The sequence below is a fragment of the Cygnus olor genome, chromosome 4 (genome assembly GCF_009769625.2).
Source record: "Cygnus olor isolate bCygOlo1 chromosome 4, bCygOlo1.pri.v2, whole genome shotgun sequence".
Lineage (NCBI taxonomy): Eukaryota > Metazoa > Chordata > Aves > Anseriformes > Anatidae > Cygnus > Cygnus olor.
The window spans coordinates 75431464-75453375 of NC_049172.1; the positions used below are offsets into that span (position 1 = coordinate 75431464).

The following is a 21912-nucleotide window of genomic DNA, read 5'->3' on the forward strand; positions in this document are numbered from 1 at the left end:
TGGTATCACAGGCTGAATTGATATGCATAAAGGGGAAAGATGTCATCTTGACTCATAGTCATTTTGCTCTAATCGAGGTAATTTTTAATACTCCATTGAAAAGGTGAAATGATCATGATTTGTGCCTGCAGTTTCTTGTGTATTTTCCAAAAATTAAGAGGCTTTTTAAATTGACGTTATAAATAGTTCACAGCATTAACAACAATGGTTCAGACTTTAAAATCATCTGTAAATCACCAGGAAGTCGGTGCCTGAGGACAAGCAAGCGTGAGCTTAATACAATAACATTTTTGAGGTAGGAAAAAAAATCAATTATTTTTTTAATTGCTTCTTTAGATGACATTTGAGTTTCATCTTCATTAGCACTGCGCTGTGTTGTTCAGTAAACCAAGTTCAGGAAATAGCAGATGCTTCTAATTTTGATGAAGTGCGAAAAAGGCATCTGTTGAAAAATACCTTTATTTGATACAAAAATAAATGCACTAGAGTTTCTCAGGAGAAATGTTCATATTTTCTCTCTTTCTTCTCTGATGTTAAATTTTAATATTAACCAGAGCCATCTTTCACTCGTCACTATTTTTTGCATCATGCCGGAGGATTTGCAAGATTGAGCTTTGTACCTTTGGGCACTGTAAACTTTCTGAGTTTGTTGATAAACACTGTAAATTCCTCCCGGGCCTCTCCAGAGCTCAGCCTTTTTACCTCCCTGGCTTTTTACAACAGTTGCCTGAGCCCTCACTTCCTTCACTGCTCTTCTCTTGTTTTCTTGACCTTCCGATTTTTACATATGTTTGTTAAAATATGGTATTTACCCTGGAGATCCTCAACATCAGACTACAGAAAAATTTAAATTAATTTTATCAGTTTTAACTGCAAAAGAGAAATTTGTCTAATGCAAACGTTTACATAGTCTGAGAATCTGCATAAACGGTTCACTAAATTCCTTGTAGTCCGTGTCCCAGGGTGATCCAGTCCTATACATTTATCTTTTCTTTTATTAAGCAGAGTTAAAAATATTTTTGCTCGTTTATATTTGTGGTCATAGGCAACAGGAGACTATATAAATATGTTACTTCAAAAATGCAGTGAAGGAACGCGGAAGTAATAAAAATCCAGTGTGCTCATTTGCACAGAGCAAAGAGATCTGAAGTGGATAAAATACACTCATTGTCTGTGAACTTCGTCATCGTTTTTAACTCCGTGTTAAACATTTACTGGAGCTGTTCTTGGACACGTCTTCGGTTTGTGCTGGTCAGTGCCGGGTGTTTTTCCTCCTCAAAAAATGATGTTCTTTTGCAAGACCTTTGGCCATGGCTCCGCGCTTGGTGAGGTGGCTCCGAAGCCCCCCACAGGCCGCTCGGCACCACATGGCGGGTCGTGGCGACAGGTGGCAGTGGCCACCCCATGGTCGCTTGCTGAGGTGGCTGCTCTGCCGTGCTGGCATGAGAGCCCTCAGGAAAATGGGAGCAGCTCATCTTCCTCTGGCTAATTGCTGTGAATGTGGCACTTAGCCCGGATTTGAGACTGGGCACAGAACATGGGATGATTTGGGTTGGAGGCGCCTCTTGGAAGTCTCTGATCTGGTCCCCAACCCAAAGCAAGGCTGGCTGAGGAGCTGGATCGGGCCCTTGCTCCAGTCCTTGTCCAGTGAAGTTGTGGGCAGCTCTTAGGGATGGAGGTCCCTTCTCTGGGCCAGTGCTCCAGTGGCTACCCTCATGGGAAAAAACAATCTTTTCCTAATATCTAATCAGAATTTCCTGTGCAACTTGTCGGTTGCCTCATGTCCTTTTGCTGTGAACCTCGTCTGGTGCTGCCTCCTCTGCTCATCTCCCCTTAGGTGGCTTCACCCCATCTTCAGCCTCCTGGCCTTAGGCCAAGCAAGCCTCGCTCCTCCTGCCTCTCCTCACAGAGGGGCCGTGTGCTCGGCCCCTGGCCATCAGCTGGACTTGTTCCAGTTTGTGTTCCCTACTGGGATCCTCCAACTGGAATCAGCGCAGCCTCACGAGAGCTCTTGGCTCCACTTTCCTCACCAAGTTAGACAGAAACTTCTTGTTCTGAACCTCTTGTCCTTCCCTGTGTAAGCATGTCACATCTCCTCTGCCCTGCCTTATTCTCCCGTTCCTGTTGCAGTGTGTTTTCCTTCTGTTCCCTCAAACCCCGATTTCTTAGCCACAGGCACACGTAAATACTCGTGCTTTTCTTCTGCTTTATCCTCAGTGCCCGTCCTGAACTAAGCTGCAAGCCCTGCTTAAACCTTGCGGTCAGCTTGGTTAGGTTGCTTAGAGCAAATGATCACCTCATCGTGGCGGGGGGGGGGGGGTTGTTAAAGAGGATTAGCGATACTGAGAAAGGTGTAAAACACTTCGAGTTGGTATTATTTGTGTTAGGGAGTATCTAGAGGCCTAAGCAACTTAGGAAGAAGCAGCACTTGCAGGCTGCATGGATAGGCAGAGAATGGAGTGTGGGTGTCCTTGTTCTGTGTGACAAAGGGACTGGTTAATGCTGGCATTTTGTTGTTCTCTCGGCTTCAAAATCTCCTTCAGGCTGAACAAACCAAGTGACCTCAGCCGCTCCTCACACATCTTCCCCTCCAGACCCTTCACCATCTTTGTTGCCCTCCTTTGGATGCTCTCTAACAGCTTCATGTCCTTCTTATATTGTGGTGCCCAAACTGCATGCACTGCTCAAGGTGAGGCCGCACCGGCGCAGAGCGGAGCAGGACGATCCCTTCCCTTCACCATTTAGCAATGCCGTTTTTGGTGCACCCCAAAAATTTTGCTGGTTTATGCCCCAGCAGTGTGTCCTCCAAGTATCTAGTATTCTGCCCTATTTGCCTTCTTTGGATCCACAACACCTTTCAGCATATACACTGAAAAAAAACTGATTCAAGTTGAAGAGGAAATGTATTTGGGATTTTGCTAGAAATTTACCTACAAATGATGTTCCCCTGTTTACATCGACTCCGTGAGCTTGCCGGTGAGCCAGCTGATGCTTTGAACGTGTGAGAATTGATCAATCAAACTGTCTTTGTGGTGGGAAGTCAGATTTCGTAGAGAAATGTAAATGCACTGTATCAGAACTGCTTCTGTTCACTAAACCTGTAATCCCCTCAGAAAACATCAAATCAGTTTGACAAGGTGGACAAAGAGTTTCTCTTTCAGGGGTTTGAGAAGATAAATCCAGTAAGTTAAACTGAGATATGTGAAGAGTTTAGAACAGAATGTTTCTTCATCCTCTGTTTCTTGTTTCTTTTCTCTTAAACAGTGATAGTGTGTTTTTTTTTTTCCCTCCATTAATTGAAATATCCCGTACTGAGCTTCACAGGCATTAAATGATAACAGACTTTTTTTATTTTTTTATTTAAAGGGAAAGTCATTAGCACCATGGCCAATGTCCTGGAGAGAAAGACCGTAGTTAGATATTAAAATCATTTTTTTTACTTTAAAAATACTTCTTCAGTACATGGCAAAAAAGTTGCTTTTGAGCCTTTTCAGTTCATGTTCTCTTGAAATTTGGCTTTTACAGTCACACTCACCATGTGGCATCATCACTAAAACTTACTGACTGGCTCCTGGGACAAACTTTAATACGTTTACAACTTGTTCTGCTGTCTTGGGGATGAAAAGCATCACCTAAGAACTGAATTTTTTAGGGCAAGCCCTATTGCTCTGGTGGGCCCTGTGAGCAGGGCATGCCCTGTGCTGGTGCTGCAGCTTCTGCGCTTATTGCAACAGGGGAAGATGGTTTCAAGAAAAAAAAAATAACTCTAGGGTGTTGCCAGATCTCAGTAATGAGTTGGATTTTTTCGTATTACTGTAATTGCTTCGTTTCCTAAAAAAAAGTCCGCTTTTGGGAGTCATCTTGTTGCACAAGAACTCTAGCTTTTCCTTTACGACAAGAAATTTGAGATGCTTCCTTATCCCTCCCCCGCTTTTTTTTTGGGCATTGATTTGTTTTTCATCTTTTGTAACTTCTATTTTGGGTTTGTTTATTGTTGTTTTCGCTCTTGTGAGCGTGGCTGACATGCACGGAGCGTTTTGTAATAAGGTGTGGTTTTGCGCGCTTGTACCCAGATGAGTCCCAGTACTTAACACTAAAGAGAAAAAGAATGATTTTGCACTGCGTGTCAGTAGATGGAGAAGCCAATATACTACCAATGTTTTGGTGTCACCATTATCCTTTTGTTTCTATGTGATCTGGATTCTGCATTTCTGCCCTCTCCTTTCACGGCTCCATCTTTTCGACGGGTTTCTGTCGAGGCAGGAGCAGAGCTCCTTACACTTTTCATCTCTGCTGTGCTGGCAGGTTGTGTCTCAAGAGAAAAAGATGAACACACATTCCTTGCGATGCTTGCATAGCAAATGAAGGAAAAGTAATAGAGGAGATGTCGTTTGTTTTAACTAATTCCCATTGCTACATGGTGCAGTGGGAAGAGAGCAGGGCGTGGTGCAGGCGATAGTGGAGTTGGGTGTCCAAGTGATTGTTTTGACTCTGCTACTGGCTCTACAAGTCCAGTGCACAAAATAGGAGTATTTCAGGGCAAAACGGGCTTGCTTTTCAACTTCTCAGAAGCGGGGTCATTGGGCAACTTAGCTGAGTAAGAGTATTTGTTTGCTTTGGAGTAGTGGTGATTGTGAAATGGTGGGAAAGCTTTTAAAACGAGAGAGGAATGGTGCATTGTGCAATAGGCTAATCTTGGCCAGCCTCTGAGAGATTCTGGATAGTCTTTTAGAGGAAGTTTTCTGTAATCCATTATCATTCAGAGTCTGCCTACAGGACTTTCTGTGGCAGATCATGTCAAAACTCTGTGCGCTGGTTTATTCAAAATGATGCTCTGCACACTGATTTATTCACACTTTTCAACGTTCGACCTTTGTGTTTGAGTACCTGATAATTATTGTTGTGCTCTGTTCATGGCTTTCTCTGAACGAAATTACTTTAATCTAGCACTTAAATTTCGTTAGGACATTTTAAACTTGTACAGGTGGGATATCATCCCCTTCGGGTGTTCACATAGGAGTCGCACAAGTCATTGTGTCTGTTAGGAATCTTTCTCCACTACTCAATAGCTACTATAAAACTTCCTGTGACGCTAAAATTGCTTTCCTTATTGAAATCTGGCCACGTCTGTGTCTCAGTAAATGTCACTGGCACCCAGGAAAGGTCCCTCACGCTGTTTGTCCTCAGGAAAGCAGAAAAATATGGTAAGGAAGAGGGAGGGCTAACCCTGCGGAAGTACCTGCCTTCTGCCCAAGCAAATCCCAAAACAGAGATTTCTAAGAGAAAACGAATGCTAGTCCTGTGTTGGTCATTTTATTAGGGACGGTTATTTGGGGGGGGTTTGTCTCTTTTCATTACTGCTGTTCGTTCTGTCCTTTGGCTTTTGTTTGCTGCCATTTTTCTCCCTGCTGCAGGCCGTCCAGCCGAATTGCCGGGTAATATCAGTGATACGTGCTGCAAGAATAAGACCAAAGAAGAATAAAACAGAACAAAGGAATTTTCTCCTTTGGTCCCCAAGCTGTAGTTTGCCCTACCCTGACTTATACTCAGATGTCTGTTTTCCTGCGATGGAGGCGTACTGTCCTACAGTTTGCATTACAAAGGAAAACTATATATGAACCAAATAGCAAAGAGAAGTTTATTAGGCTTTTTGTTCTTTGATGTTTCGGGAGATGGTCTTTGGGGAGAGATCATCTTCAGATCAGAAGTCTCAAATTTCAGAACAAAACAGGCACCTCTTACACACAGAGAAAAAAAGGCAGTGTATTTGCCTTTTAATCCCGTATCCTTGAGATCTGAAAGGGAAAAAATAATTGGCCTTTACACAAGGAAATATTTATTGAGCTACATATCTGCAAGTGTGCTGGAGCTGTTTAGCCAAAACACGAGGTGAGGTTCCTGTGTTTTTATGGCATGTTGGTAAAATGAAGCATGCCTTCTTGTCTCTGAGTCGTGCACGAAGGGTCGTTGGACAGCTTGTATATTTACCCTCTCATAGGTAACGTTCATCTGTCGTTCGTGGTGCAAGCACCCTGTTTGTAGAGCAAGAGCTCCTGGTGAGGATCATGGTGTGTCTCTTTTTCTCCAAGCACACCATTGTGTCATGAGGACAGAAAAATTCGGGCTGCAAAAAGCGCTTTACGGGTAGTAGTGGGTTGCTGCTGGTATCTCTGAGCATCTTCCACAAGTGTAGAGATGCATTTACCCCATCCTAGGAAGCTCTCTCTTCTAAACAGGTCCAAAAAGAGGATAACTAAGATCTTTTAATGAGAAAAATTCTGCTTTTCCTCGCCGCCACATGTGCTGTCTGCCTGCAGCCCGGCCAGCCGAGGCTGCCTTCGGTCTGCGCCCAGCCTTTGGGGCTCTGATTTTAAGGCTTCGGCTTGGCCTTTTGTTGGAAACAGGACTGGGGCTGGTGGGGAAGAGGGTTCTGTGTCAGAAAAATAAGAGCTGACTATTAATAGGTGGTTGTAGACAATGCGCTTTGCTTAGATAAAGGCTTAAAGGAATTCAATAGACTTGAGATTTGTGGCTGTTCTCATGGCTTTTGTATGAGGGAGGAACTGGCTTCTTTGTTTTGTTGTTGTCAGGCTTCTGTCAAAAGCAGGGTAAACATTGCCTTTCAGACACTAACTGTCGTGTGCAATAGGTAAATAGCTAGTAGTTCATTTTTTTTTCAAGAGACGTTTATTCCCCTTTTCAGTTTATTCAAGTATTTTGGCAAACCATTGTATCAGTCTGTACTGTGCCCATTCTCGAGTAGAATCATAGAACCCTCCAGGCTGGAAAGGAGCTTCAGGATCCCCTGGGCCAGCCATCAGCCTGACCTGTGGAGTCCCATCACTAATCCACGTTCCTCAGTGCCATGTCCACACGTCTCTTGAATGCATCTGGGGATGGGGACCCCACCACTTCCCTGGGCAGCGCTCGATCATTTTCTCCGTGAAGAAATTCTTCCTGCTATCCCATCTAAACCTTCCTGGCACAATTCGAGACCATTTCCTTGTGTCCTGTCACTTGTAAATAGTCTTGTCCCCTGTCCTCACCGCTGCCCACCGCCCCGTAAGAAGCTGGAGGAGCAGCACAGCCTGGCAGGCAACTGGAGGAGATGGGTGGCGTGAAGCAATGAACGAGGTGGGAATATCATGAGTGACAGCCCTTTGGGTTTGAAAAGCCAACAAACATGGATGTGATGAGTCGGACAAAGCTTTTAAAAATAGTGGGTGGCAAGAAGACGGTGAGGAAAGGGTGATTTTATTTTTTCTCATAGTGGGAGAGCCCAAGGGGCGTTGGTGGGTGTTCAGGCAGCAGATGTAAAGCAAGCATACGAAGTCCTTTCTCTCCCATTGCAGAGCTGAATTGTTGACCTCCCTGCTGCAGATGTTCCAGGTGAAAAGGATATTAATGGTTGAGAAAGCAATTCCAAGCGTAGATGAATGGTTTATTTAAATGTGCTGGCGTGGGTGCATTCTCTGGGTCAGAAAGCCCCTGAGCTGTGGGTTTGTGGAGGCTGGATAACTACATGGCCAGGATGCTCCGTACTTGCTTCATTTGTTGCAGTCTTTCCCACGCATTTTCTTCCTTCTTCACGGTCAGAGGAAGATACTGGGTTCGACAGACCTGTAATTTTGCCTGCTACAGCAGCTTTTATGCTTTTGTGACACGTTAATTTCTGTCTTGAAGCATGTCACCTTGTTTCGGGAACAGGACGTGTTTAAATTGTGGGAGAATAATACGAGGGGAATTAGGTTTTTGTAAGAATAGGAAAACTGTGATTCCTGACAGCCTCAGGGTTACTCAGGCTAAGAGCATTTAATGTACATTTATCTTTCAGAAGAGCCAAGTTGGTTACTTCAAGGCTTTCTATTTGCATTCCTTTCTTCAATCATTCCTTCTTTTGGACCAAAATCGCGCACACCCAGGGCAGTGGTAATGCTGTTTTCAGTGTCCTAAGGTTTGTCAGGACTCCTTAGTCAGTAACACGGCCACCGTTTTGCAGATAATGTGTAGGGGGGCTTCATAAACAGGTCCCTGTAGGATGTGGTTTTATCTTTCTGATAGGCCCTTGTGAGTTCTTAGGCCTTTGAGTTTGTGGAAGTTTTGAGTATGAATACTCACAAAGGTGAGACATTTTTCTTTTGAATATTTGAGAAGTTCTGCTGAAGAAAACCAGTTTGATGACACTGCTCTGCAAAAATGAGGATTAATATACGCAAATTCATTATACTTCAAATAGATGCAAATAAATACCTTCACTTTCAATTATTTTATGTGCATACTGTGTTTACTATTGTTGCCTCGCTCCCTTTTATTTAATTTCCATTTTTTTTTTCTTTTTCAGCGGTCTTATTGTTCCTGAGAAAGATAGCAATGAAACAGTACCCGAAGTTGTAGCTACTTCTGGGTATGCTCTTCTGCATTTCTTCAGTGATGCTGCCTATAATTTGACTGGCTTTAACATCACGTATAAGTAAGTAGTACCACTCCAGAGTGATTTTGGAGATTACATAAACGGTGCAGGTTAAGCAAAAGGTTTCCTCTTTCCTCAGTCCTGTCTTGAAAGAAGCAATTGCCATTGAAGTGTGTAATTATGATTAGATACTTGAATTTAGATTGTCAACTGTACTCTTACAGTGGCTAATGACGGTAATGTGCTCAACATTAACTTCAGGTGTCAATTGTAAGCATGAGCAAACGCTTGCTCAAAAAGACATCACATTATTTATTTGATGCTGTTAGATTTATGTGGTCTTACTGAGTCAGAACTGACAGATTGTGTGCCTTTATGCATTCTGCAGAGATACTTCTGCACAAAAAAGCTTTTGCATAATTGTACGTGTTTCACTTGGGACACTGGACTGTATCTGTTGCTGAGGATCCTCAAGCAGTTTTCTATGGGATGCTCCTTTTTATTCAGTCCTTGGATTGAATTGCTTAGTCTGGCTTCTTATTCTGGAGTAGTGGTGGTGTGGTTTTTTGTTTTGCATTTGAAATATTACAGGTGAGTGTTTTCTGTTCACTGACATACATTTTGTCCAGTTATTTTTATAAATAATTTTAGTGTAAATTGACTGCTTTTAAAAAGCTTAAGTTTTTGAGTAAATGATCTCAGTGAAGAAATACAGGCAAAGATGGAAATTCGTGATTCTGGTGGGGATTGTTGGCTTTGAATTTTATGCTCATACAGATACAAATTATGTATGTGCTGCAGTAGGAGATTTTAATTGGGTGAAACTTGGAAGAAGTTTCTGTCTTCAGCTGCAAAGTCCTTGATCACAACTGACTTCTTGCAAAACTTAAAGGTTTCCTTAAATGATGTGCTTAGTTTTGAAACCAGTCTTGGTGCTTTTCTCCTTTTTAATCCCTTAAATTACATAGTCGATTGTTTGAAAAATGTGGGGCATCCAGAAGATAAGGAGCTTTTGCAAAGTTGCTTGAAACACAGCAGCTGAAGCAGTGGCATTTTGAAAGAATGGTTGATACCATAAACCATGACACCATCTACAGCCAGCTGTCAGTATTACACTATTGCGACACAGTTGAGAAACTCAGTAATAACCTGCCCTTTAAAGTTCCTCTGTTGTGTTTTAATGTTGCTTTAACCCATCTCTTTCCTTTAACTCATCTCTTTTTTGATCATTTCAAACCATCTTCAAGTACAGTTCTGTGTGTTTCTTTTTCTTCTGCGTGTTGGGGTCAATAGGTTTCCTCATTTTTTTGAGGAAAGGAGATAAAAGGATGTCTTTTTTTTTTTTTTTTTTCAGTTTAACAGTCTTTATGTAGTTACTACTGGAGATAGCTAGTTGAGAAATACCTGTGAAATCGTGGTCTTGGAGCCTGTGACTCCACCTGTCGCATGACAGTGGGAATATTGGCTTGTAATCTCAGCCTTTGAATTACGCTGGTTAATAGACTGGAGGAAAAAAAAAAAGAGTTTGGAAAAGAATAGGGTCTCAGAATTTACATCTTCAACAAGGATGCGTCTAGTTTTGCCTCATGTTGCAAATGTTATAAAATCAGAAATGATTCAAAAGAGACCTATCCTTGGCTTGGGATTCACCTCAGGTGTTTGTTTGGTGAGCAGATCCCAGAATAGCATGCGATTTTGAGTAGTTTAAGTACAAATTGCACAGACATCACAAAAGCCTCGTGCGCTGATTAAATTTTTCACTTAATGTTGGGGATTTTGAGACAATTCATTTGCATTATAAATGGCTAAAAAATTTATTGATAATTTTTCAGAGCCGTTGTATGTTTAACTCATTAAGCGAGGGCGCTGTGTAGATGATAGGTACAGAACTAATGCATGCGGGTCCATCACATCAGATTCTAGATGAGCTGTTCTCGTTGGTTGGTATACTAACAAACAGCTGAACTGCTTTATTAACTTCTGCTCAGCATCACTCTTGTGTTCGTTAATAGGAGATGCAGCTTGGGAGCCTGTTTCATTACTGACGAGCCTTCTTTCTCTGATGTTTGCAGTTTCAATATGTGTCCCAATAATTGCTCTGGCCGAGGAGAGTGCAAGCTGAATAACAGCAGCAACGCTCTTGAATGTGAATGTGCCAAATACTGGAAAGGAGAAGCTTGTGATATTCCCTACTGCGCAGATGATTGTGGGGCACCTGAGAGAGGGTATTGCAACTTCAATGATACTAAGACATGTTCGTGCTCTGCAGGCTGGCAAGGTAAGTCTCTTGATTAATATGGAGAAGCTCTTGTTAAAAGGATGCCTTTTCTGTATGTGGTTCTTGGAAGCATTTGAGACTATTCTGCCTGACAAGTATTAGTACTTAAACTAGGAACAGAGTCAAACTTTCATCCAGCTTTTCATATCAACAGGTATCATCCAGTTTTCATATCATCATTGGGAACAAATTTTTGTTAAAGCAACTCTGCTACTTACTGTACAAAGCAGCACCAACCTGTTGTGTGCCAGCATCAGATGAAAACTAAAACAAAAAAAACAAGACACAACCTTCAAACCTTGTTGCTGTGTACCTAAAGCTAAGTTGAGCATGATATGATGGCAGTAGTTAACCCGTTTGAATGCATACAGTGCTTTATTCTCAGGTCCCGGTGTGCTTGTCAGCCACATCAGTTTTCGCAACAGTTTGGGCCAAACATAAGTATTTTCTTTGCAAAGATAGAGTGATGCACTAGAATTAGTCTCCTGTGAAATACAGCCAGTTACAGCACGGACAACAACTTCTGCCACTGCTCAGCCACACTGCAAAAACATACAGTGTGTTATGCACTGCAGAAAGAATCCCGCTTGGCAAAACAAGAGTCCTCAAGAGGAGGCACCAGTGCTGAGGTTAACACGCCTGCTTCTCAGACAAAAGCAGCCACAGACAACATACTTCAGGGTCATCCACTTGTAATCAGCAGGAAGGCCACATCCCCTTGTGCGGTGCAGAGCCTCGTGATGCTTTTCTGGAGCCTGGTTGTGCATAAATCCACCGGAAAGGTGGATTTACATTTGCTGGATTCCTAGCCCGCTGTTCTTTTTCCTCATCTTTCACTTGAGTATCAGGTTAGTATGTAGACAAAACAAACAGCCAAACAATGAAAACCAACAACAACAAACAAAAACCCCAAAACAGACCACAACAGAATGAGGTGCAAGCTGCTCTCCTCCCATTTCCTGTTCTGAAGTTTTTAACATCTAGAAATGTTTACTTACCTTAGAAACTGGGAGTTTTTCAAGGCCATATTCCAGTCTGCTTTCCTGAACTGGAGACTATTGTTGGTGGGTACTCAACAAGATGAAGCAGGTGCTGCCTCTTGCAGTCAAGATTGCAGCTCTGTGATTCGCTTCTGTGATTACCTAAAGGCTGTCCTGGTAAACCCCTTCCCTTCTAAAGACCTGAGCCTCTTCAGCATGTCCTGTGCTCTCTGTAGCAGCCCCGTGCGTATGGATGGGTGCCACTGAGAAGAACGGAGAGCTTCCATCCAGCTCTTCACCTTGCTGAGGCCGTTCGATTTGCTGCTCCTGTTCTGCTGCAGGAGCCACAACGTGCAGCCCCAGTTAGACTTTGTTCGTCCTCAGTGAGCTGGAAGATCCAGGCTAGCTATTTTGTGGTGGGCCTGTGCTGCTTTTTTTGTTTGATGGGGATCTGAAACATGGACAAAGTCTTGTGGGCCTTCTGCCCTGCGTGGCTTCTCTGGCTGCCCCTTTCCTGTAGCTCCTCCTGCTACCCGATGGGCAGGAGCCCCACTCCGTGGGGAGCTGTGAAGGAAAGCCTGGCAGCAAAGTTAGTTTAAGAGCAGCAAAAATATGGATAAAACATGAAATGAACAGTTTACAAAAGCAGCATTGGGAACAAAAAGAGAAAGATAGCAAGCAGCACAGTATGAGCTTTGTTTTTCTACAGCGTGCTGCTGAGCAGCTCTCCTGAAGCTTCCGCAGGTTGTCCTGGGGCTTCTGAGTGAGGGCCTGTGGCAGGAAGATAAATGCTGGAAGAAGCCTTTGTAGTGTGGAGCTGGAAGGGGTCTGCACAATGCCTCCCTAATCAGAGGGGTACAGAGCAGAGAGGCTTGTCTGCTTTACTAGAACACGGATTCATCTGGTCTGGAACTGCTTCTTTTTTTTTCTGAAACCTTCTTTTAGGCTTGAAGGATGTGGTTGAGGTTGGGAGGTCTGTCCCGTGAGGTCCTTGCACACCAGGTCCATCCCTGATGGCTACCGTGGGCAAGGAAATGGCAAGCAGAGCTTCCATCGACTACTTGGCCGCGTACAATCTTCATCACCTGTGATGCGGGATACTGACCTCTGGCTGAAATGCAGACTTTGGCAAGAACGTTTAACTTCTCAAACTGTTTTTCCCAGGTCCTGGCTGTTCAATTCCTGTTCCCGCAAACCAGTCATTTTGGACCCGGGAGGAATATTCTCTTCCAAAACTTCCTAGAGCATCTCACAAAGCCGTAATCCACGACAATAAAATGTGGATTGTTGGAGGCTATGTCTTCAATCATTCTGACTCTCAGAAGGTTTTAGCGTGAGTATAAACCTAGATAACATACTTTAAGAACAACACAGACCTGTGCATTATTTTTAGAAAATGCTAGCTGACGTGCTGCGCTTTCCCCTGTGCTCCATTTCCAAGGGGAAACAGCAATAATAAAAACTTTGACTCACGTTTGAGACGTGGGAAAATGCTGATGAGGTGCTCATTTTGGAAAAGAAAAATGTAAGATTCCTAATCTTCAGTGAGTTTTTGGTTAATCTGCTTATGACAGCATTCAACTATTTACTATATATTTCTAGGCTAGTTTATAAATTATATCTAGCCTTGTATTCAAAGAGGGTAGTTCTACTTCTGTGTTATTAGCCCTTCATGATATTGTGTCTGTGTGTCTCCAGAGTGTTTGACAACTTGCTGAAGTCATACTGATTACTGTGGATGTGGAATGGGATACCAAACTGGGAGTGGCATTTTGGGATGATGACATTTACGCAACCTGTTTAGGAGATTTATCAGTAACTAAGATATCAAGTAAAAATTGTGTATCCTCCTTGAAATCCCCCATAAAAACACTTCAGGCTTCCTCTGGAGCTTGACAGAATTTTGGCATATCTAGGCAAAAGCTAATATAGGATTTTTTTCCAGGGCTACCTGCATACCTCACTTTCATTGACCTGTGTGAAAGCTGTGCATTTAGTTAGTGGAAGTTAAAGAGGAGCTACAAATGTACACATACTGTTGAACAGTTGCTGATTACATCCACAATTTACTCTTTCAAAGTCATGCCTGATTTTTCAACAGATACCCCGTGCCTTCATTAAATGCTTTCTCAGAGCTGATTTTATCTTGCACAGCTCTAAGCCTGGCAAACATAGTTCATTCGTTTATCTAAGAAGCCAGAGGCCATTTTCAGGGCAGAGGGTTTATCTTATTTCAAGTTTACAGAAAAAAATATGCTTGAATGACAAAGATATAATTAAAAATGTCTTTTAAACACGGGCAGTTTTTTTATCAAGTAATTGGAACTTACCTGAGCTTAGTGTAACCTTTTTCTACTGTTTGCGATGTGTCTTTTGGTGTAAATTGTCATAGCTTAAGAGCAAATGCATTAGCTCTTGGCTCTGCATGAGGAAGAAAACTCAGGGTAAAGCAAATCAATGTGTGGATGTTGAGTAACAGAGCAGGCTTGACTGGATCTTTTTTTAGTCTGCATGCATGCTTTGTGTGTGCTGACATCTTGGTGGGACACTTGTTAAATAATTTCCAACGAATTCTGGAAAGAGCAAGCACTAAGTTTCGCAACTTGATAGCAACTTCTCTGAAAATCATTTCAATTTTTATTGCACAGGTATGATCTTATTTCTGAAGAGTGGCTTCCCCTGAACAGCACTGTGAACTCAGTAGAGATGAGATACGGTCATTCGCTGGCGATACATAAGGTAAGTTCAGTGCTGCACATTCATCACCTAGCTGTTTTTTCCCTTTTTCTCCCCTACCCTGCTAACCCCTTTCCACACATCAGTCATGCTTTGGAGGAAGCTTTTCTTCTTCAAAGGCTTGTGCATGGATGTCCCGGTCTGTGTACTTGTACTCCAGGGAACCCTTGGACCGGTATCCTAGGAATTCTGTAGTGCTTTTGCGTGCGTGTTCCTCCTTTCCCTCTTTTCTCAGAGTTTTTTAAGGCTGATTGAGGTCAGTGAGTTAATTATTTCTTCTCACTGTCTGTGCTCTTAAGACATGCCCGATGACTGGAGTTTGCTGGAGTTCCTCTGGTTCCCCAGTTGCTTTTTGTGTAGCCCATGTAATTATTATGAGCAAGCTCCCACGGGTCCTGTTGCAAGGCATCTATTGTCCAAAGCATAGCAGCAAAGCTGGCAAATTAGGGATTTTTGGAGCTGATCTGCTTCTGCAACAGACCTGTGAATCTCTTCTTCCAGCATCTGAAACAAGAGGATTTGACTTTTCTTACATCATTTCTCACCTGCCTGCATTGCTGTGGGTGCAGGCCATGTGAGAGCAGAATGGCAAAGCCTTTGGCTTCCTGGTCTGTTTGAGAAAGAAGCAAGCTAATTATTTACTGATCTTTGGTTTTGAACTGTTAATTAGCTCATCACAGTGGAAGCTTATATTAAGCATAACTAAAAACACTTGAAAAACTCCACACAGCACCGTTCACAAACAGATCACTGGAAAAACCAAATAAAGATGGAAATTCCTAGCTTCAAGGGATTGATACACTTAGTACTATGGTAGGTTCATAGTCAGTGACAGGTGGGGGTTCTCAGCAATTTCCCAAGGAAAGCCAACTATAACAGAGAATTTCCCTTCCCAAGGTTACCATCTTGTCAGCAGTAAAGCAGGGCTTCACTACACACTTTGGTGGATTTTTGAGTCATTCCAAGATGTCTGGAGAAACCCCCAAATAAAACTAGATGGAATTTTTAGCTCTTAATTAGACAGGATTTTATTAATCATCCTGTATCCTGTCACCCTTCTTTCCAAAGGGTCCTATATTTTTTCTCAATGCATTTAATTGAGAGACAAAGCTTTCAGTGTGCAGACACAACATTTTCCATCTTAACTGCCTTTCTTGCCAGCTATCTTCTGCATTTTGCATTTGCAAGCTATGGGACGGGTTCAGCTTGCATTATTAAAACACTCAACATCAGGTGCCTACCTTTGGCTGCCTTTGGGGAGCCTCTGAGCTCCACTTACAGTGAAAACAGATGTAGTCAGTACAGGCAGGGAAATCTGGAGAGCAAGTCAGCTCACCCAAAGGCAAGCCTTCCCTGCTTTTGAACAGTGGAATTATTCTCCAGGCTTCGCTGTTTTTACAGTGGATGCTTAGACACTGTTAGCATACAGACACCTCAATTTCAGTGTCTGTCATCTGAAGGTCAGTCCTGCCCATGTACTCCTTCCCCTCCATTTTGTCATTTCGGGTGAGTTCTGTGTGCTGAAGGCATTCTGGTAGCATGGACTTGGGTACAAAGCCTGGCAGTCATGGCTGCTTTCATATCAAATGTGACCGGTGAAGGAGATGGGAGCTGTCCTTCCTTGAGAAAGGAGACAAACCTAGGCTGGGGGAAGTTAAAATATGGTAACCTCATTATTTACGTATTAGCTGTTTCCTAAATGCCACACCTCATTTTAAATCTCATTTCTTTTAGGATGATATATACATGTATGGTGGAAAAATAGATGCCACGGGGAACGTGACCAGCCAGCTGTGGGTGTTCAACATTCCCAAGCAGACGTGGACTCAAGCGACACCGAAAGCCAAGGAGCAGTATGCTGTTGTTGGCCACTCGGCTCACATCATCACCTTGAAAGATGACAGCGTGGTCATGCTCGTCATCTTTGGGCACTGCCCTCTTTATGGGTATATCAGCAACGTCCAGGAATACAACCTGGGTGAGTGGCGTCCTCCCTGCCTTTTGTGTCCATTTTAACATTTGAAAATTATTTCAGTGATCCATATTCAGACAGCAAACCTAAGGTGCCTATGTTCTTCTCCATTTATATATTTTTATAAGAAGTTCAGTCTAAATTCCAGCATTTGTGTAGGTCAAATAGTGAGCAACCAGCCATGTGCCTCCAGCTTTATACAGCTTATTAGGTCCCAAAGGCAAAAAAGCTGTAATTGAGAGACAAAGCAGGATAACTGTGGGACATTTGAATTTGTTTTCCTCTCTTTCTTGCAAAGCAAACATTTTCAAAATTATTTTTTGAATCCTATAACAAGAATGGTTGTAGCAATTGAGAGCAAGTATCCACTTAAGCTGTTATACCTGTCTCCCATAGCAGTTATTACCGAATGCTTAGGGGAACAGGGAATAACTTTCTGGACTCCCATTTACTCCATATCTCTGGGGATAGTCCAAACTCTGATTTTAGGATCTAGAGATTTCTAGTATTAGCGGTGGAGAAACGTAGGAAGCTCTCCAGATGAAATGAACTGCTCCCTAAAGCAGCTGCGCTGAAATGGCTCTCTGGAGGCATATCCCTTGCTCCGCTGGATACATAGAGATCATAGTTAAGCACAGGAAGTTTACAACGTGAATGTGTTCATTATTGTCAGAAGTAGTGGCTGTGTAAGCACTTTTGACCCGTTATCCTCGTCCCTCAGTCGTCCTGATCCAGAGGATCTGCTGGAGTGTACTCTGGTTCGCTGGTGTCCACGTGAGCGAGCTTTCTTCTGGATGAAAGCTGAAGAAAACCAGGATGTTTGGGGCAGTGATTTATTTTTCTGTTTGTTGCTCCTGTGTGTGAGCTTGCAGACTGTTAACTTCCTTTGCCTTTTTTGTGTTGGATCTGCCCTGGAGTTAGGAAGCCTGTGTAGGGTTTCATTCTGCAGTAGCTACAGAGATTTGGTGCGAAATTTTGGTGGTTTTTGTTTCAGTTGCCATTATATTATGTCTGCAGTGCTTCAAATAAATATTATTTTTGAATGACAGAATAGGACCGTTAATCATATATTATTTTTTAACTGTGGTGTTCTTCACAGTCATACGTAACTTGGCTTCAGTGCTTAAATACGTAAAATAAAAGTGCTTTTGGGTACTATTCCAAATCAAGCCACAATGCTGTCATTTTCATTTTCATGTTGCTGAAATGCAGTATATTATTTCTGTCATTTTTATCTTTCGTTTACTTAGCTTGTCTGCAAAATTTAATAAACCACTGTAAAAGAGATGTTTCTGGCCTAATTAAAAATACCTGACAATAATTCTTGACGACAAACTTGCTACCTGAAGGAGAATACTTCTGGATGTCAAGTGGTAGACAGCATCTAGAGCTGAGTCAAGGGAAACCCAATTAGTTTCACCATCAGATTTCTTGATAAGTTATTAATGGAGATAAATTAACCGTGTTTTGTCTCTCCCGTTTTTCATTTCTCAGCCACGAATACGTGGAGCATCCTACAGACAAGTGGAGCTTTGGTGCAAGGAGGGTATGGTCACAGCAGTGTTTATGATTCGAATACAGAATCAATTTATATCCACGGAGGTTACAAGGCATTCAGTGCCAACAAGTACAGGCTAGCAGATGACTTGTACAAATACGAAGTTAATACCCGTATGTGGTAAGTACTTCTTGTTCCTGTGTACCATCCCCTCCGTTTTGTTATGTTGTGGGCAAGAGGATGGGTTACCTGATAAGGGTGCAGTAGTACAGAGTTACTTGCATTCAGGATAGATAGTGTGCTCCTTTATGTGTTATTTTTATGTCTTTTATGACTCGAGAATCACATAATCACACATAATCAAGGCTGTAAACGAGCCAAGAAATCCGTTTTAATCTATTGTTGTATTAAAGCTGAAAAGAGAAATATTTGATGGGGTTTTCTTGCCAGCAGTACAGATTCTGCATAGGAGCACAGTTAACTGCAGTCAAGTGAGTGGTAATTCATTCTGCAGTTAAGACCACAAAAGAATTTCAATTATAACCCCATTTTCTTCAAACAGTGTAACTGTTTGAAACATTTGTTTCTTAAGTTGGAAACTTCTGTGAGTGGTTTCTGCCCAGAGGTTAGTTTTATTAGAGAGCTATAGCAAAACTTCACAACTTTGAGCTATGGAGGTGAAATACATTTTCTTCAATTCTTTGTTTTTTCTCAAGTTTTTTTAAAGGCTCCATTCAGATAGGAGGCTGGTCTTTTGAATGAATATGTGTAATTTTGAGTCACCATATTGGTTTTTTTTCTCAGAGTTTAAAATAGCTCGTGTGTCTGCAACAACAGTTGGTGAGTTTTTACTGATGAGTAAAGCGACTAGTGACAAATTTCTAAAAATCTTCCTTGCTGCTCAGTTGTACACATGGTAATAGCCTCACTTCCTTTCTTAGTTCATTTGATCCACCCGTTCAGCCTGGCAAACCTGGCTGAACAGGCAGCAAATGTCACGAGTGTGACAATATTCTTCCAAAGAGTTCCAGCACCAAATTCCTTTCATTGCATTCAGTTCGTTAGCCTCCAGAGGACTGGCAGAGCAGGCGAGCAGTCACCTTGCAGGAGGACACCTGCTGTCTGGTCATCTTTATCTGTAGGTTTTTTGGTGTTACTGACTTCTTCTTTTGTTCCGAGGATTTCGTGGTAAGGAAGGGCAAAAAAGCAGTCTCCTAATCCTTATTCTGGCAGGCTTGTTTCTCCCCGTTTCCCTCCAGTGATTTGACTGCCGGTTTTGCAGTCTGACACTTGTGGTCCTGCTCAGAAAGCCCCGTGTGCTGCCATACTGCAGCTCATGCCCTAGGAGTGGGTCCCCAGCCCTGTTTCCTGACTATTTTGCTGTGAAAGTCTCAGCTTTGGTACCTGCTGCCTTCGGGATGCTGCTGGTCTGCAGAAGTGTCACCGGCACAGCCCGCGAGCCGTGACACCGCTGCCTGCAGCACAGACCTGGTCGCATCAGGGTTTCCCTGCAGTCACATCCTCTCAGAATAGCAGGGAAACTCTTCAAAGGGTGACCGCTTGTGGTCAGTGCTGTTAATCACGCTGATTAAAGGTGAGGTCAGTGGCTAATAAGATTAATGCCAGCCGTGGTTTAATCACAGGTGAGGCATCGAGTTCTGCAGGTGTTAAGCTGCAGGGCTCCGCTGTTGGCAGCTGCATAGATTTCCTTGAAATAGTTTCGTTAGTTTTGAACAAGAGATGATACCCAATTTAAAAGAATGATTTAGGTTCCTATAAATTTAATACTGCCTGGGCTGGAGTCTCCCCAGACAGTGTCCATATCAGCAGGTTTAATTGACTGAGCCCTGTTAGTGTGAAAACTTGATAATCCCTAGGGAAAGAATTGATGATTAGGATCCATAGCTTTGGAGAGATGCCTTCGTAGATGTATTTCTCCTATAAATTAGAAAGCAGATTGGAATGTGAGAGTGAAATTACAGGAGGAATTGAACAGTCTGGTGAGAAAGTTGTTAAGTATCTCATTAGGAAAACTAATTAAATAGGACCTCCACGTTGCTTCACCACGTGCCCAAATCATTCCCCAGCTTGGATTTAGGGATTGATTTGTCTTTGCCAGGTCCTAATCGGTTTCCTTAATGCATATATTCTTATTTCTGAAGGACAATTCTTAAAGACAGCAGATTCTTTCGCTATTTGCACACTGCTGTGATAATGAGTGGAACCATGCTGGTGTTTGGAGGAAACACGCACAACGACACTTCCATGAGCCACGGCGCTAAGTGCTTTTCTTCAGATTTTATGGCATATGATATTGGTAAGTTCTTGCAAAAATAATAATAAAAAAAAATTCATAGAGATTCACAAAGAGCTGTCTTCAAGAAGACTAATTTACATGCTGGGTATATCATACCAAATGCTACTAAGCATACTGCAGAAGAATGTGTAATCAGGAGAAGCACATTTAGCTTAGTACATATTACCAAGCAAATGAGCTGCTGCAGTGATTTCTAGGCAAATAGAGCAGCAGTTTCGTGGTCAACAGTTTGTACACAACCTTGGGCGTTAAAAACGTTCTCGAATAGAACGCACGTTGTTCGAATGTCTCAGCCAAAAAGCTGTAGTGCGATTCTGAGCGGGTTTTGATCTGTGCGTTAGGAGAAATGCAGGCTGTTAGGAGAATAACAAGCAGTGCTGAAGCTCAGCTTGTCCACTGCATGCTCTTGTTTTAACTGAAGGCTGGCTCACTTGCTTTGCTGTGCTGTTGGTAATGTCAGTTAGTTTGTGTATGCTTTATAAGCATAAATGTCCCCATAAGTACTATTTAATCATAAAGCTGAACAGGCGGGTTTTATTTTGAAGGATTAAGTTTAGATGAGGTTGAAGAGCCAGAAGAGGGCAGCATTTATTTGAGAGAGAGACAACCATTAAGAAAAGAAGAAATGAAATTATATGAAAGAAGGTGCACGCACATCCAGATAATTCACGCTGGAGAAAACCACTGTTCTGTACTCATATCACATTCTGCCTTCTGCTCTTATTCCTTGAAATGTGGGATCTCAGGATTGATTCCCTGAAATATTCACATAAACTGTCTGCTGGGGTGGCACTCCTGGTTTGTGAAAGGAATGTGCCAGGGAATGGATTACTTGGGTTAGCAGGGTTGGGCATCCTTGTGGCATTTTGCTGTCTGCTACAGGGGTTGTTCCCCTGCTAGCTTTGATTTCACACCACATCCCCGTAGCATCTACTGTGTGCTCCTGGATAGGTTTGTTTTGAATTTTTACTTGAAAAACATTTAAATTGGGGTATTTTGACAGGCACAAGAGAGAGTAATTTTTTTTAAGGTTGTATAGCAATAATAATGGATTTTTCTTAATACGTTTTGTTGTCTTCCCCGACTCATTGAGCTGTTTATTAGATGTAAAACACAAATGACATTAATTTGGAAAAAATGCATCAGTTGTGGTGTTCATTTTGATTCGGTGTAGTTAACAGGCAGTTCCTTTTACAGGAAATAGTCATTGTAGTCAGCTAGCATAGTTCTTACCAAATAAAACCAAGAATTGGAGCTTGCATTGATTGCACTTTGCATGGCAGGGATGGGGGACCCTGTGGTGCTCCTGTGTCCTCTCATTCCTTAGGGAGAGTCTCAGGCTAGGAAGTGGAAAGACACTGCAATGACCAGTTGGCACCTCGTGTTCTCCAAATTAGTCTCTCTGGCCTTTATAAAAGAGTTTCCTACCCTGGGGCAGTTTTGTCTCTAGGGAGACAAATCTCGCGTATGGGATGTACCTAAAACAAGAATAGAAACTTCACTGGCAGCCTGTCTCAAAATCCACTTACTGTATTTTAAGTAACCATTCTCTTGCATTTCTAAATAAGCTTTTAATTTTATTATTTTTTAATATAGTGGGAGATATTTGTATAGTCTATACTCATGTTATCATCTCTCTTCCCCACGGGAGAGAAATTAATTTTTTTCTATTTATCCCTTCAAAAATTCAGTTCTGTTGCCAAGCATAGAAAGAGGCTGGA

General features: G+C 42.4%; 1 protein-coding gene across 2 annotated transcripts in view; it reads left to right on the plus strand.

Annotated features, from left to right (window-relative positions):
• ATRN (attractin) overlaps positions 1-21912 on the plus strand; it is a 148429-nt gene that overhangs the window by 36048 nt on the left and 90469 nt on the right. For both annotated transcript variants that reach the window (XM_040556762.1, XM_040556763.1), the window contains exons 4-10: positions 8342-8470; positions 10483-10688; positions 12833-13001; positions 14317-14407; positions 16139-16382; positions 17871-18054; positions 20037-20191. In XM_040556762.1, coding sequence (XP_040412696.1) covers positions 8342-8470; positions 10483-10688; positions 12833-13001; positions 14317-14407; positions 16139-16382; positions 17871-18054; positions 20037-20191 — 1178 coding nt within the window. The remainder of the gene's footprint in view (positions 1-8341; positions 8471-10482; positions 10689-12832; positions 13002-14316; positions 14408-16138; positions 16383-17870; positions 18055-20036; positions 20192-21912) is intronic.